At 32.6% G+C, this 14,996-nt stretch overlaps 1 protein-coding gene across 4 annotated transcripts in view; it reads right to left on the reverse strand.

Moving 5' to 3' along the window:
• Window positions 1-619: 619 nt before the first annotated feature.
• LOC100368394 (cilia- and flagella-associated protein 70-like) overlaps window positions 620-14,996 on the reverse strand; it is a 71,294-nt gene continuing 56,917 nt past the window's right edge. For 2 of the 4 annotated variants that reach the window (XM_085508245.1, XM_085508242.1), the window contains exons 9-27: window positions 14,288-14,378; window positions 13,428-13,497; window positions 13,247-13,308; window positions 11,824-11,865; window positions 10,587-10,721; window positions 10,227-10,402; window positions 9,625-9,747; window positions 9,387-9,519; window positions 8,007-8,264; window positions 7,789-7,869; window positions 7,529-7,697; window positions 6,905-7,072; window positions 6,339-6,452; window positions 5,338-5,367; window positions 3,292-3,479; window positions 2,816-2,968; window positions 2,058-2,219; window positions 1,785-1,874; window positions 620-1,251 (exon numbers count right to left, since the gene is read on the reverse strand). In XM_085508245.1, coding sequence (XP_085364371.1) covers window positions 1,021-1,251; window positions 1,785-1,874; window positions 2,058-2,219; window positions 2,816-2,968; window positions 3,292-3,479; window positions 5,338-5,367; window positions 6,339-6,452; window positions 6,905-7,072; window positions 7,529-7,697; window positions 7,789-7,869; window positions 8,007-8,264; window positions 9,387-9,519; window positions 9,625-9,747; window positions 10,227-10,402; window positions 10,587-10,721; window positions 11,824-11,865; window positions 13,247-13,308; window positions 13,428-13,497; window positions 14,288-14,378 — 2,476 coding nt within the window. In that variant the 3' untranslated portion in view covers window positions 620-1,020. The remainder of the gene's footprint in view (window positions 1,252-1,784; window positions 1,875-2,057; window positions 2,220-2,815; window positions 2,969-3,291; window positions 3,480-5,337; window positions 5,368-6,338; window positions 6,453-6,904; window positions 7,073-7,528; window positions 7,698-7,788; window positions 7,870-8,006; window positions 8,265-9,386; window positions 9,520-9,624; window positions 9,748-10,226; window positions 10,403-10,586; window positions 10,722-11,823; window positions 11,866-13,246; window positions 13,309-13,427; window positions 13,498-14,287; window positions 14,379-14,996) is intronic. The other 2 variants (XM_085508251.1, XM_085508250.1) reach the window with 2 other exon arrangements.

A 14,996-nucleotide genomic window follows, 5' to 3' on the forward strand; every position in this document is an offset into this window, starting at 1 on the left:
CAGTTGCAGTAGGCATCGGTAACTTGGTGAATACCTGCAACAAGCCAACTGCTAAATGGTGTAAATCATCATCAGAAAGTCTGAATTGTAGTTGATGATGATGATTGCAGGCGGGCAATAAAGTCTTTAGATGAATCCAAATGCACTAGACAAGGTGAGGGAACCACAATAAATATGGAATCACAGACAAAAAAAGTGTAAAAAAGTATGTGCCGACAGTCCTAAATTTAGAGCTGAATTTATTCAATGATAAATTTGGACATGAACAACTTGCTTTAGGGGCCTCGGACTGGGCCCAGTACCGAAAAATATTCATCATTTTCTATGTTCTATAAAACATCTGAAAATCATGTCCAGGTTGTATGTCTTCACAAAGACAGTATGACATGCAGAGTTTCGAGATGATGAGTGTTGAATTTAAATTAGGAGTGAGTATATGTTTTTGACACTCATGCAATTCAGCATGCAATTCACATCTTATGTTGTGAGTGTTGAATTTCTTTATTTATGACTCTGTATGTACCTACAGAGAGGCGGTGGTAAGCACTATATCCCCTGGCATGTAGTATAATAAACATGCATATATGCTGATATATTGGGTAGGGAAAGTAGGGAAACATTGTAAGCATAATATTTTTATTATTTTATTCACATGAAAATTATTGAAAGTATAAAGTTAAAGTATACACTGAGCTATTTATTATTATTATTATAATATATACACAATTTCAAAAATATTCTTTTAGATACAAACATTACATGTATTTTATGGAAATACAACTTACCAAAAAATAATATAAACTGGGGAATAGCATTTAGTTTTGAAATAACTATATCCATAAACATCAAGTTCTGGAAATGAAAATACAGTTAAAACACTAGATGGCTGCTAGGCATGAGATTTCGCAAATAGTTGATTCAAATCAGCACAACAAAATAAACACAGATCTATAATACAAAAGTATGTGGTTCTATAATCTATGGATGGGGTAGATAATATCACTTTGTTCACTTGCTAAATCAAAATTGTGGATTCCCAAAACCAATTTCTTCTTGCACATTGTGAATTTCTTCCAAAAGATTTTCATCTTGTAAACCCACTTTAAGAGCATATTTATAAGCTTGTTCAGCTTCCAATTGCCTGGCTGTTTTCAAGCATACCAAAGACAGGTAACCCCACACTTCAGCATCTGTGTTATTTAGAATATTGGCTTCTGATAATGCATCCTCTGCTTCAGACAGCTCACCCAACTGAAAGTAGAAGAAACCTTTTATTGGCTTTGAAAAAAGTAGATTGCTATGCACAAAATGTAGCACACAAAAGTGTTTATGGCAAGACATCAAATGATACAATTATAAATACAATGTGCATAGTCTTTACACAAAATGACGCTCATTTAAGGGGAGGACATTGATTCACTGATTCAACAATATTTTACACACCTTTTCTATTTAAAACTAAAACTGAAATTGTGATGTTTTAGATAAGTTGACATTATCCTGTGAAGACCTTAATAAAGTTGAATTGTTTTTTTGGGTTTTCCCAATAATCTGAAAATTAAAGTTTTTCTATAGTGAGCCATATTTTGTATCATTTGATAACATTTATGAACATCACAGAGAATGCAAAACACCGGATCAGGTCTGCAAGTTGCAAGCAAACATGACCAGAGCAGTGGAAAAAGATTACAATGTGTGCAACTCATGCAATAAGTCCAGTAATATGTGTATGTAACTTACGCAAGTAATATAAGTATGCATGTTACCATCATTACACAACTTACCCTGTAACAAGCAATTCCAACCCCTAGCCAGGACACACATGATGGTGATTTCTTACAGGCAAGTAGGAAAGTATTTTTGGCATCTTCATACTAAAATATAATAATGAAGAATATTATAATTTTAAAATAAAATCGACAATAATTTATTTCGTTGAATGTACCACCTAGATTAAAGCACTGCTGCAGCTTTCTATTCAACACAAAACAATTGTAGATGTGACTGCATAGCCATTCAGGAAAGACACACAAATGATCTTTAATCTTCTATCTCACCTTCTCTTCCTGCAGATAGATTGAAGCCAATCTAAGAAAGATGGAGTGCATTTCTCGTGCATCAGCAACAAACGATAATGTTCTTTCATAGCAGCCCTTAGCTTCTGCAATATTACCCACTAAGTACTGGAGATGACCAAGAATGGACCAAGCATCTGGATCCTGTGAAATTCAATAACACATAAATTTGTTATGTTTCAAACACATAAAGCTCTGCATGTTCTGCTTTGTCAATTTAATGGAGAAATGAATACAACTGTGCTGGTTCAATTTATATAAACTGACATTGGTTTATTTCTACTATTACAGAGCCAAAAAAAGCCAAAAATTGACTAATTTTTATGCAAATTAAGTGATTAAATGTAAAGTATTAATATAAATTGTACCATACCTTCCCCTTTTACTAAACCTAATCTACACAAACTTTACTTAAATTCAATTAAATATTAATATAAAATATGAAAATAGTGAGGGGCATCACTTAGTAGGTGTGAAGTTAAATGAAGGTCTTCACAACATTGACACCACATACACACATACACACTAACTGCAAAGACTCCATTATGTGCTTTGCACACAGAAGTCAAACAACCCTTGTAAACCCCCCCCCCCCCCCCCACCTCACCTCTTATGAGGTGATGTTTCAACAGTTTATCCTTCTTGGTCAGACTTTATAGATGAAAAGCACCCTTGTAGATTAGTCAGTTCGTGATTACATTCACTTGTATCAACCTTCAAAGAATCTTAGAATAAATTACCTGATGATCCAGAACAAGTGCCTCTCGTAGACTTTCCTCAGCTTCACCAAGTTCTTTCTTCTGTAATTTTAGACGTGCTAGTGCTACATAGTAAGGTGCACTTGGACCACCGGTAGGAGAGAGCAGTTCATGTGACAATGCACGTTCACAAAACTGAAAAGTAAGATGTATAAGGTCATAATGTGATGCGTAAGTTGATATCATTGTGGCCATTATGTGAATGTGACAATACGGTAAGTAAAACCGAAATCAACTTTTGCTATTTTAAAAAAAAATAACTTACATTGTTTCCGTGTTCAAAAAACAAAAATTCCAGCTGGTCTAAAATTAACAAATTAAATATATACTGCAAAAATATATTGCAACATGCTAGGAAAGATTAGGCATTCAAATAATATTATACAAAGTTAGCTTCTCTTGTTCTTTATTGCTCACTATAGCAGTACAGGATTTGGTAATAATGGTTGCTAGCATACCTGATGTGCTTTCACTTCCAGCAAGAAATCCACAGCAATCATAAAAACACTTGTATCTGGTACTGGTGTAGGTTCTCTGGGTGGTATATCTTCTTCTCCTGTTGGTGTAGGCTGTCTACTACCATCAGCAACTTGACTTGCTGCTCTGTTACTCTGGGCACTCTGTTTCCTCTGGACACCTTCTGGAGCTATAATGTAGAGAAGGACAATTATCAGATACATAATGACACTCAAATCAAGGTGAGAGAATGGGATTACACACATGTACTGGTAAGTGATGTGAAATTCATCAACAAAGCCATGCAACACCAGCCTGCCAATTAAAAGGCTGCAGCCTGCCAATCAAAAAGCGTAGTTAATCGCTTATACTAGATGATCTGAACACGACAACAAATGGAGATCTAGATATATGTAGCACATGGTAAAGTTAAGCCAAGCACAAGCCATGCACTAAGTTACTTTTCAGGAATCTTGCTATTTTCCTGGGAGATGCTGCAACTGAGAGGCGAAACAAATACAAAAAGTAGAGAAAGAGAACAAAGTATAGAAATGTTTTACAATGAACTGGCAAGTCATGCAAAAACATGTACATATATGTTTCAACTGTACTATGAATATGATACTAGTAATACACCAGCAATAAACTAATCTGATACTAGTACTACACTAAGACACTAGTAACTAGAAAGCATTCCAAGAGCACAAACCTCCACTAGAAAGACAAATTACTTATTCTCACTAATACCCCAACTCTATAGTATTATTATGTCTTCTTTAGATAAAACACATTCACCACACTAATTTATTTTTGAAAAGAAAGACCTAATTGAGTCTTGAATAGTTTATTCAGTCAACAAATCAGACAATGGCCCGATCTGTCTGGCAATAGTGAAGATTAATTTTAAAATCCCCATATCAACTGGATCCAGATCTCTGCTACAATCTAATTGCTAGATTTATGATTGAATGAAAACCTCTTCTTAAAAACAACTGAAAATTAGTTTATTTTTTTTTTTTTTTTTTTAGTTATCTGGCGATGAGTAGTCATTAAAAACACTGTTTCAATGAGAACCAGATTTCAACCAAACTCAAACTGACTGGTACTTGTTTTCGAGGGGCAATCTCTCTAAAAAATGTCATGAGAATCTATCTATAACCTTTGGAATTGTAACAAAAAATCATTCCTAAAAGTATTTCTATGGAAACTGGATGCACATTTCCACCAAAATTGAATGCGTTCAACCTTGTGTCAAAGGTAACTTCTAAAATTGTATGAAAACCAATCTATAACTTTTTGAGTTTACCTGCATGCTTACAAACAAACCAAAAAAACAGGCAGAAACATAAAATATTTGGCAGAGGAAATAAAATAAATACTAGTGATACACTAAGAATAACCTAAATATGCTATTATTACTGGTAATGTAATAATAAAGTAGTAATAAATTTAAACAGAACTGTAAGAAAAGCAGCCTAATGTGCACTAAAAAAATGACAACAAAAACATTTTCTTGACTCTAGAAGTCTGGTAATATAATTCAAAGTAAATAAATTTGAAATTGGGATTCTTCACTATTAGTCTAGTTTGAATACTTATTCTAGCTCATATCTAGTGCAGTATGTGGTTAAAAACAGAAATTACATAATACTTCATTATCCTTTTTTCAGAGAAATTCACAATTGAATTTGAGAAAGTTATTTATATGATCTGATAAAAAAAGTTATACAAATTATCATTCACTATTTATTTTATGTGCAATCTGATTTAAACATGGTGGAATTAAACAACACTACTACACACAATAGCTTCCTAAGTACTATTTCATAATTAAAGTCTCTGGAACACTACGTAACAGATAACAGGAATCACTAAAAACATTTAGTTTAACTGAAAGAGGCACAATCACTAAAATACAGAGCAGGCTGAATAAGAAAAGTATGTGTAGACAAACCATATTAGCATAAAGCGTGATCAAACATGAAACAAAAAACATCCACGCCATACGCCATGCAGGAGGAGGGTGGGGGTGGATAGCAGTTGGTTACCTTTTTCCATTGGAAAGGAGTGCAAAGAATCTGGGAAGAAAAGTCATTGGGATCAATTAAAACAGGCTAAATTATAAATAAATTGAGTGATATTAGTACAGCAATATCATTTTCCTTTATGGGTCAAAACTGTGCTTTCATGAAAACATCATATCCGTAACTAAATTTTTTTTAAAAACTTGGTGATTATTTGGTATTATTTCCAGTTGTTATAAATACAATACCGGTAGTTAAAAAGTTTATTATTCAGTACCATACTTTTTTATAATAAGGTTTAATATTTATTCTGAGATCACAATCACAATTTATTAGTGTTTTCCACTAGAAAAAAAAACAATTGGGGCAACTAGAAATGCATAAAATAAAGTCTTGCACAATTTAAAGCTACATATACCATAAAGAGTTTGAAATTGTTCAAAACTTAGATCGGTGTATTTTGTGTCTCATTTTTAAAACAGCACAATACATTATCTCTGGCTGCAACTTAGAGAGTACGTTCAATTTTTCAAATTAGATGATATTCACATGGGGCATCATCAGATAATAGTTATGCTACTTAATTAACAATTATCACAGCTTCAGCTTCATAATCAATACATTTATCTTATAAATGAAACTGCCATGCTTTTTTTACAAAACACCATCTCAGAATTCTGAATAAACTGCAAACAATTTTGACCTCACTGAAATAAAATTAGTTTTCAAATAGAGATGAAAAGCATGGTTTAGGGTGAACAAAATCTTTGAAGAGCATACTTGCTAACATATCCTAACCCATGCTATATTTTTTTAAACACAACAATATTACTACATGCAGTACAATAATCAATGTGTTGCAGAAACCACAAACCATCACCAGTAGATTTTTAAAAATGGTACAGCCCTATTACATCCAATTATAGCAGCAATAGATTTGTTAACACACCTTATACCCACAAGTGCAGATAATTCTTACCTCCAGTGCATTCTAGTTAACATTCCCAAGCCAAAGCACACCTTACCTGTTTTGGATGAAATTGAGAGTTTTTTCTTGCCTGATGCCACACTTGCTGCTTTGTCTTTAGATGTAGATTTGTGAGATTTTCCACTTTCTGATGGTGTAGCTGGTGTTTTTACTGTTGGCATAATACATTTCATATAAGTTTACCCAACAATAATCAACTATATGCAGTAGAAATAGGGAATATGTAAAATTAATTAAACATTTAAGATTTGCTTTAAACAAGAAGCCCGTCTTTAATATACAGGTAACTATACTCTTTGGGATGTTTAACATACAATGTAGAAGCAGTCTGATTAAAATTTATGATTCTATGGTTTATTAAATAGCACCTACATGTATGCATCAAGTTTCATACTTGCAAATACATAAACAAATATCGTGGAATGCAAAAATAAGCATGGTTTGTACAAGCTATCAGATAACTAAAATATTTACTACTTTCAACCAATGGTATAACCAAAGATTTTGAGATCAAATTGTAACTCTTTTCAAAGTGTAACTCAGTTTTGTTTTTAATCCCATGCTATTACATTGGGAAGCATCAACACAAGTATTCATACATACATTTTTCTCTCTCAGCATCTTCCACTTCAATGACACTATGTTCTTTATACAGTTCATCAGGTGGTAAAGATTTCATCTTTGCTGCTGCATTAGCAATGTTTTTTCTGTTGGCTTCTAAGAAAGCAAATTCTGCTTGGATATCATTCTCTACACCATCATAGAAGAGACCTAAAATAAATGAATAATGATTATGATAAAATTACAGGCCTGCTTCCAAGTAATAATAATAATAATAATAATAAATAAAAAATTGATATAGTGTCTGAATCCATCACAATGTAATCTTCTAAGGCGCTTCACAAAACATGCAAGTTTTTAGGTTTTTTTGGAAGATGTTCATATTTGATGAAAGTCTAACTTCAATGGGAAGGGATTCCAGAGTTGGGGAGCAGCATGGAAAAAAGCACAACAGCCATAGGTAATTTGTCTGTAATACATGTATGTGTCTTTTAATAAGTTCTTGTTTGAACAGAGCAGAGAGCACAAACAGGTAAAAGTACTGATACAATGATGAATGGAAATCATTTTCACAGAAATCTGTCTAGAACACAGAAATGCATCACATTTTTAGAAAATTATTATTCATTTAACACATCACCAATAACAATTATATGAGTAACTTACCTAGTAATGTCCATGCTAATGTACTACTAGGATCCACATTAGTAGCAGCTTCAAAGAATGTCTCAGCAACATCATTCCTTTCTTCCATAGCACATACAATACCATATAACAATAATCCATATACATGTTGTTGGTTTATAGACACAGTCTCCTTAAAACACTCTTCAGCCTGGACAAGAAAACAGTCAATGAAGTATTAAAGAAATAAACAGAAGATATTTACAATGTGCAAGGAAAATATTGTTGGGATGTGTACATACCTTGGCAGCATCTCCTACTAAGAGACAGAATGTACCATAGTCAAACCAAGCATCTGCATCATTTCTATTTCGAGCAATTCTCTGCAAGGTAAGAAGTTATATAATGCTCAATGCTTGGCAGTATATAAAAATCACATTTAGTTACATTGTAACATTAGGAAACTGGAAGGCAAGATGATGAAAAATGCATGGCATGTTCAGGAAAATATTAAACCCACCTCTTGATAGTACTTTGACGCAAGTTCAAAGTTTTCGTTGACTTCAGCTTCCCTAGCAAAATGCTTGAGCTGTGAATTGTCAGTGATTGGTGGTGGGACAGGAGTCTCATCTTCCAAAGATAATACCTGACCCAGGCCTACATGCATTTGATCTATTAGGAACACATACAGCTGACTCAGGAATGTCTGCAGCTCTTCTTTGTCATCAAATGATGTTGTTTTCAGATATTTCTCACGTACAATTTTCACAACAGAATGCTAAGTGTAAAACACAAGTTGGGAATAGAAAAACAACATGAATATTGTATTAAAGTAATATAAAAATATATATATGCACTGCTTCTGTACCAAATTTAAACAAAATTTAGTGATTGCATTTAATTAAATATTTCCAAAGCCCCCTGACTTTGTCCTGCCTTAGGAAAATAAAACACACACTAAAATCACAGGGACTAGTGTTTACTTTGTTACATATATCGTGATGTAAGAACCAATTTGAAAGCAAATCACAAATCTTAATTAAATAAACAATGAATCAATTTGATTTATACATGAAAACTATTTGAATAATTGAGGTGGTCTTCTAAGAAGTAAAGATTTGTATCATTATGAGCTTCACAAGCAGTGAAACAAAGTACACATTTGTTTTACTGTTGAACCATTACAGTGTCAAACCTCTCGGCAAGAACTCCACAAATCAACATGATTGTATTGTAAATGTAAAATTGGACAACCCTTATAATTACAAGAATGATTAAAATTAAGGTGATGTTCAAAAAATGCCCGCAACCCCCTCTCAAAAAATTATACTTGAAGTTGTATTGTATTCACAGCAGTGAATGAATGAATAAAAAGAAATAAACATTACACAAGAACACATCAAGATTAATTTCTGACTTTCGTCTGACTGATCAAGTTATTCAGCATGGTGGGAGACCATATAAACATCTGCAGCAATACCCTGGAAGCCAGTCACTTTCTGAGTCACTAATTTAAGTGCTTATATGCATATTATTTGTGATTTAATATTTCACACACAAGTAGATAAAACAAAAACAAACAGAGAGGTGACTTCTATACTTTAAACAGTGAACTTTCACTAGAATATTACCATTGCTTAAAACCCCCAAAAAAGAAACACCACAAACAAAGAGGTGACTGCAATACATTCAAAAGTGAACTTTCACCAGAATACTACCATATTTTATAAACCCAAAACAAGAAACACCACACAAGAATATAACAGAAATTTATGAAAAACAACGCCACACAATGTATATTTAAGAAGAAGTTAGAAACACACACAGTTTAATGCACTTATTCACAGATTCTGAAATGACTGGGTTCCTGGGTAGTGGTGGCAGAAAGTCACCAACCAACCTTGAGCTGTTCTTTAAATGCAAAATATTTCCCAGAAGTATTTAGTTCATAGAGTAGTTTACGCCTTCTTTCATCAGATGGTTCAGTACCACTTGGCAGCTCACCAAGTTTTAACTGATCTGAAAACAATGACCTGCAAATAAAAAGAAAAAAAAATCTGTAGCTTAACAAACCTAGGGGTATAAGTCAATGGATGGGCTGGCAATTGGTCAAGTGCACAATGAAATAGCTACAATACCTGAACTCTTCAAGAACCAGGTTTCCAACACCTGCAATTTGATGATGGAAATCATCCACAGCCCTCTCTGCACCATTAGTTCTTCTTGGAAATAAAGGTCTAGGTGGAATTAATTCAGCAACTCTGAAAAAGAAATTTGTTTTTTGATAATTAACGTTTGTAAAACAGAATATGATGAATATTACGTTATGAGATTATTACATGAATACTGCAAAGTCTGCACAAAGTCAGTATGGTGATCGTATCAACTGAGTGCACAATTTGCAGCATTGTAGTCGCAATCTTTGCCTGCTTGTACTGTACTCATTATTTACTGAGATATAACAGCCCCAAAATGCAAGCAAAAAGTTTGACTGCCCAATTGCAATTGCTATTTAAGTCATGCATGGAATTGTTGCTGTGTCCGATGTAAACTGTTCGAATGTGATGTAAGCATGATGCACATTTTCAAAATAATGAAGACATTTGAACACATCTGTACAGTGTTTTCTGAATGAATGAATTCAACTGTTTTCATTAGCAGATGAATAATTAATAATACAATTTATGTGATTGCAAAAATATAGTGACCCACTTGGAATCATATCATGTTTTCTACTTACTTTTTTGCCAATATTTCTGGAGCTCTCTTGGGTACCAATGGTCTGTGTAGGGTGATCTCTAGCATAAGATATGACTTAGCTTCAACATACATCATGCCCTCAACATTTTGTGGTGGTAAAACATCAGTTTCAGAACCTGTATCTGATGTGGGTTTGAGCATGGATGATGGCTGTTGCTGTGAATATGTAAAATAACACAAATCAATATAAATTAGAGCATCACTGCATTAGACATTATTGCAGCAAAATTTAGAAAGTATTTAAGGTACCATGTATCGTAAAAAGTCAACATCCACATTTAATAGGCAATTCATTTATAATATACTGAGAGAGTTGGAGAAACAGAAGAGGTTAAGATACCTTCTTGTTATCTTTTTCTTTGCCTGGTTTATCTTCTTTAGCTGCCTTACCACCCTTCATGAATGGTGAAGCATTTCTATTCATAGACGTAGCAACACGAACAGCCTCCTCAGCAAGACCACCTTTGCGTTTAGTCTGAAACATGAAATGAAGACATGAAAATTAACACCATACAAGTAGTGGCAACAGACATGCAACCTACATGCGAACCATGCCTGTAAGAAAGTTGTAGCAAAAAAAAGAGCAAAATATGTACACACATGAGATGTACTGAGAAATCTGTGAAGAAAATGACGTAATTATACATAGCACATATAGAAATGAGATGACATGAGAATAATATAACATGCCTGAGCATATCACATGCGTATCACAAATTATCAAAATCTTTTACTGCGTACATTCCAATTTTAAATATGTGAATACAGTACAGATCAAAACTGCCTCTCATGAGCATAATGTAACATGCAAATAGAGAAAATAACCAATCAGTCAATATATTTTACAATAAATTGTGGGCCACAAGATAACTTAATGTGAGTCTACTTAACACATACTTGCCTGTATGCACAGTAGCTAACATTAATTCTGAGCTAGCAATGAATAGCCACATGAACATGTCATGTACATAAAAGCATGTTTTGATCTGGACTGAACTTTTATTAAATGTAACTTTTTATGAATATGAAGTCCGCTTGCTGAGCTATATACTACACACTTGTTCTTCTATTTAGTTGGTGTAAGCAAGAAAATTGTGCTCCAAAATTTTCTTACTTTATTTTTATTCATAAAAACACTCAGTTCAAACAATCCACAAATTTATTATGCATAAATCAAACATATTACCTTATTTTAAGGTGATTTAAATACAACACTTGGGTCAGAAACAATTGATACAACTGATATTGAAATAATATATACTGAAACCTAGGTACAGAAGTTTTTATTATAAGACCAGATTATTTCAAAGCAACTTGTGGTGAACAAGATTAAAAGAAAAAAAAAGTGAAAATTTGTATTTCAGTGATCAAAACATAAGAAAACTGGAATTAGAGTTAAGAAGAGCAATAAGTATCAGGATGTTTCAGACCCATAATGTCAGAATCAAAATATCAAGTTACATTACTTGTATTCAATAAAACATTATACATGCATGCAGATTTGTTTTCCAATTTAAGCATAACCCATGCACATGTTGTATGACTGCATGCCTGACTGCATGTCTCATTGTACATACCGCATACTCTTCCCAATGTTGCCACCGTTCTACCCATGGAATCTACAGAAATTAATATTTAACGCCCAGGAAAAAAAAAGCAATGACAAAACTGTTTCTGGATTTAAGTAATTTTATGGACAAAATACTATGTATAAAAAAGCAACTGTCTGAGAACAGAACTATATCATATGTGTTTATGATCCTATCTGTCACTCATGTCACCAAATTGATTATATATATAAACAAATGCTGCAAAAGTTATTATTTTATTACAATTAGACCACTAAAGTTAAATTCACCAATTTTGTTATAATTTTTAATTTGTGTAATACTGAGCCCAAATTGCCATTGTGGAACCAAGTGAAGAAAAACATGGTGGTAAATGTTTATGATAATGGCATGAAAATATTTAGAAGACCAACAAATAATTTTCCAGTATTACATGTGCCACATATGCATAGTATCAACATCCTTAGATTTTAATTCATTTGATATCACAAACATTATTGTGGCTCATTACATGGAATAAAACACAGCTCATGTACTGTAAGAAAAAGTAACATTTTATACCACATACATGTACATATAGAATCAGAATGACAGACTGGTCAAGGTTCAATATGCAACAGCTCTGCAGTTAAAATGTGTTTGCTCATTCCAAGAAACATTTTTATTACATTTACAAGAATTAAATTCATCTAGTAAGGTTGAAATTAATGAAATGTTACTTTACATACTTGTTTAGTTATGCACACAGCTGTGTCCTGTACACAGGATAAAGTGACAGAGGGCCAACAGCCATAAAAATCTGGTTAATAAATCTGCCTCTCTTATTTGACACTGGCATGTACTCAGTAAGGGGCAGCTCAAAACTAGTCTTTTGTTGAAATAATGGTCAGTGATGGCATCTATAATGCCAATATTTTTAAGTGTTAGAGATTTGTGTTGTGTTTTTTGAATAACATTGTGGCCTTTCAGATACTATTCAAAATCAGATTGGTTATCTTATCAGATACATGATGAAACTAATCAGATGGTACACATGAATTGTTCAGTCTTCCATAGCATAATGTCAATTTAACCTGCAGAGAATCAACAAATCAGATTTTGATATCACATTTTGATATCACATTTTGCTGTTCACAGTCACATTTTTGATTATTTTGATTACAGTAAGGCTAGTAATGCGTATAAATTGCAATTTTTTAAGTCATCACAAATAACTGTGAATGCACTCATCTGCATGCAAACATACATATCTGTACTTGACAGGAAATATGGTATTCAATATTTAGTAACATCATATTACTAAAACAGGTCAAATCCTGTATAGGTTTACTGATTTTTTCTCAAAAACAAATCCTTGAATTATTTCTGACCATTTTTAAACTGTTTTATCATGGGGCAAATTGATCAGCAGAAATATAATAAATATACTGACCTTTTCAAATATTTCTTGATCACTGAAAGCCATGATTTTATATGCACCACGAATCTTTTTAACTGTAACAGAAACATATGAATGAGAGATTTGTTTTTCCAGCAGTGTTACGTAAATATAATTAAATAACTCATGACAGGGTAAAGATAGAAATAAATGTACAATATGGAGTCAAACATACCTCCAGGGTAGAGTAATGGAGCCAAATTTACATATGCCACACCATGAAAATAAATTTGATGATCGTCTTCCTATATAATAATTAATAATAACAAAATTTTTAAAAATGCTTGGAAGCTCAATCAAAACAATAAACTCCATAACTGAAAGTAGAGAAAATGCAAGAAAAGGTATTACACACAAAAAGCAAGTCGTGAACACAGTACTCAAAAGGCACGCAACCCAACCCCGGAATAAGTTGTACATCAAATATACCACTAAGCTGTCTTCAAGGCAGACAGAACAGAACTTACATAACCAGGACCATGTAAGCCATGGAGATGAAACTGAGAGCTTTAAATATGTTTTAGCCTTTTAATAGCAAAGGGTTATTATAGTATAATTCAATTGAAATGTACCAGACATATAAAGAGAGGAAACGGGAATCAATTATGAACAAATTCAGTAAATAATTAATATATTTGAAGAACTGTCATTAAAAATAAAATGAAATCAATAAATATTGATGAATAGGTATGAATAAATTATGTGCCCGTGCATTGAATGTGTATAACAATAAAATAACACTAATAGCAGTGCAAAGTGATCCTAAAGCTTCATGGGAAAGAGTCACTTACGCGTGCAGTTGCGCTGCCCTAAATAAAACATAAAAAAATGAGGCAAAGCAAATAATAAATTAGTATGAATTCAATGTATATAAATAATAAAATTATGCAAGCTAACAAACAGATCAAGATTGGGAACGTACTAGGGATATTATTATAATTTATACAATTACATATCATAAATAAAATAATAAGTTTTCTGTAAATATGATTCAATATATAAAATGACACATGCATCATTAGTGGAAAAACTTACTGTTTTACCCTTGCCTTTGGAAGCTGTTGGAACAGGAGTTCTCATTATCTCAACTGGCCAAACTCTGGTTTGCGCAATCTTATTCTGAAAACTTTTTGAGCAAAATCAAAGGAGATCAATAAAACATTGATACAATGATACACTAACATTAAAAATAAACAATGATCACAACACAATGCAGAAACAATAAGGTTGTTCGATATCTTTTGCATTTGCAATGATTTGCAACAGAGTGCAAAATTACCACTATATCGAATATAGACTTGTACAAGCATAATGTTAATTTGGAGAAACTACATTTCATATCACAATCAAAGAAAGCTTAGAAAGAACTCCCGTGTGCTGAGAGTATTGGAGACACATTAAAAATTAATTAAAAATTACTTGAACTTGAGATATTGATGGAAAAGCTTATACAAATAAGGTAACTAATATGAACAGATTTAAGTTTAAAACTAATAAGGTCTGGACAATGTAACAGCTATGTACCAAGTTTCATTGAACTGTGATTAGAACAAAAAAATTATTAATTATTATACTAATTAGAGAATTAATATAACAGATTTTAACTCAAAATTAATCAGGCTGTTTATTGTCCTAGAGCATTTATGTACCAAATTTTACTCAAATGAGACGATCAGTATTTGAGATACCAGTATTAATTAATTATGTTAACTAGGTGATTAAGAAGCATAAATATTTACCAAAA

The sequence above is a fragment of the Saccoglossus kowalevskii genome, chromosome 2 (genome assembly GCF_978046115.1).
Source record: "Saccoglossus kowalevskii chromosome 2, keSacKowa6.1, whole genome shotgun sequence".
NCBI lineage: Eukaryota > Metazoa > Hemichordata > Enteropneusta > Harrimaniidae > Saccoglossus > Saccoglossus kowalevskii.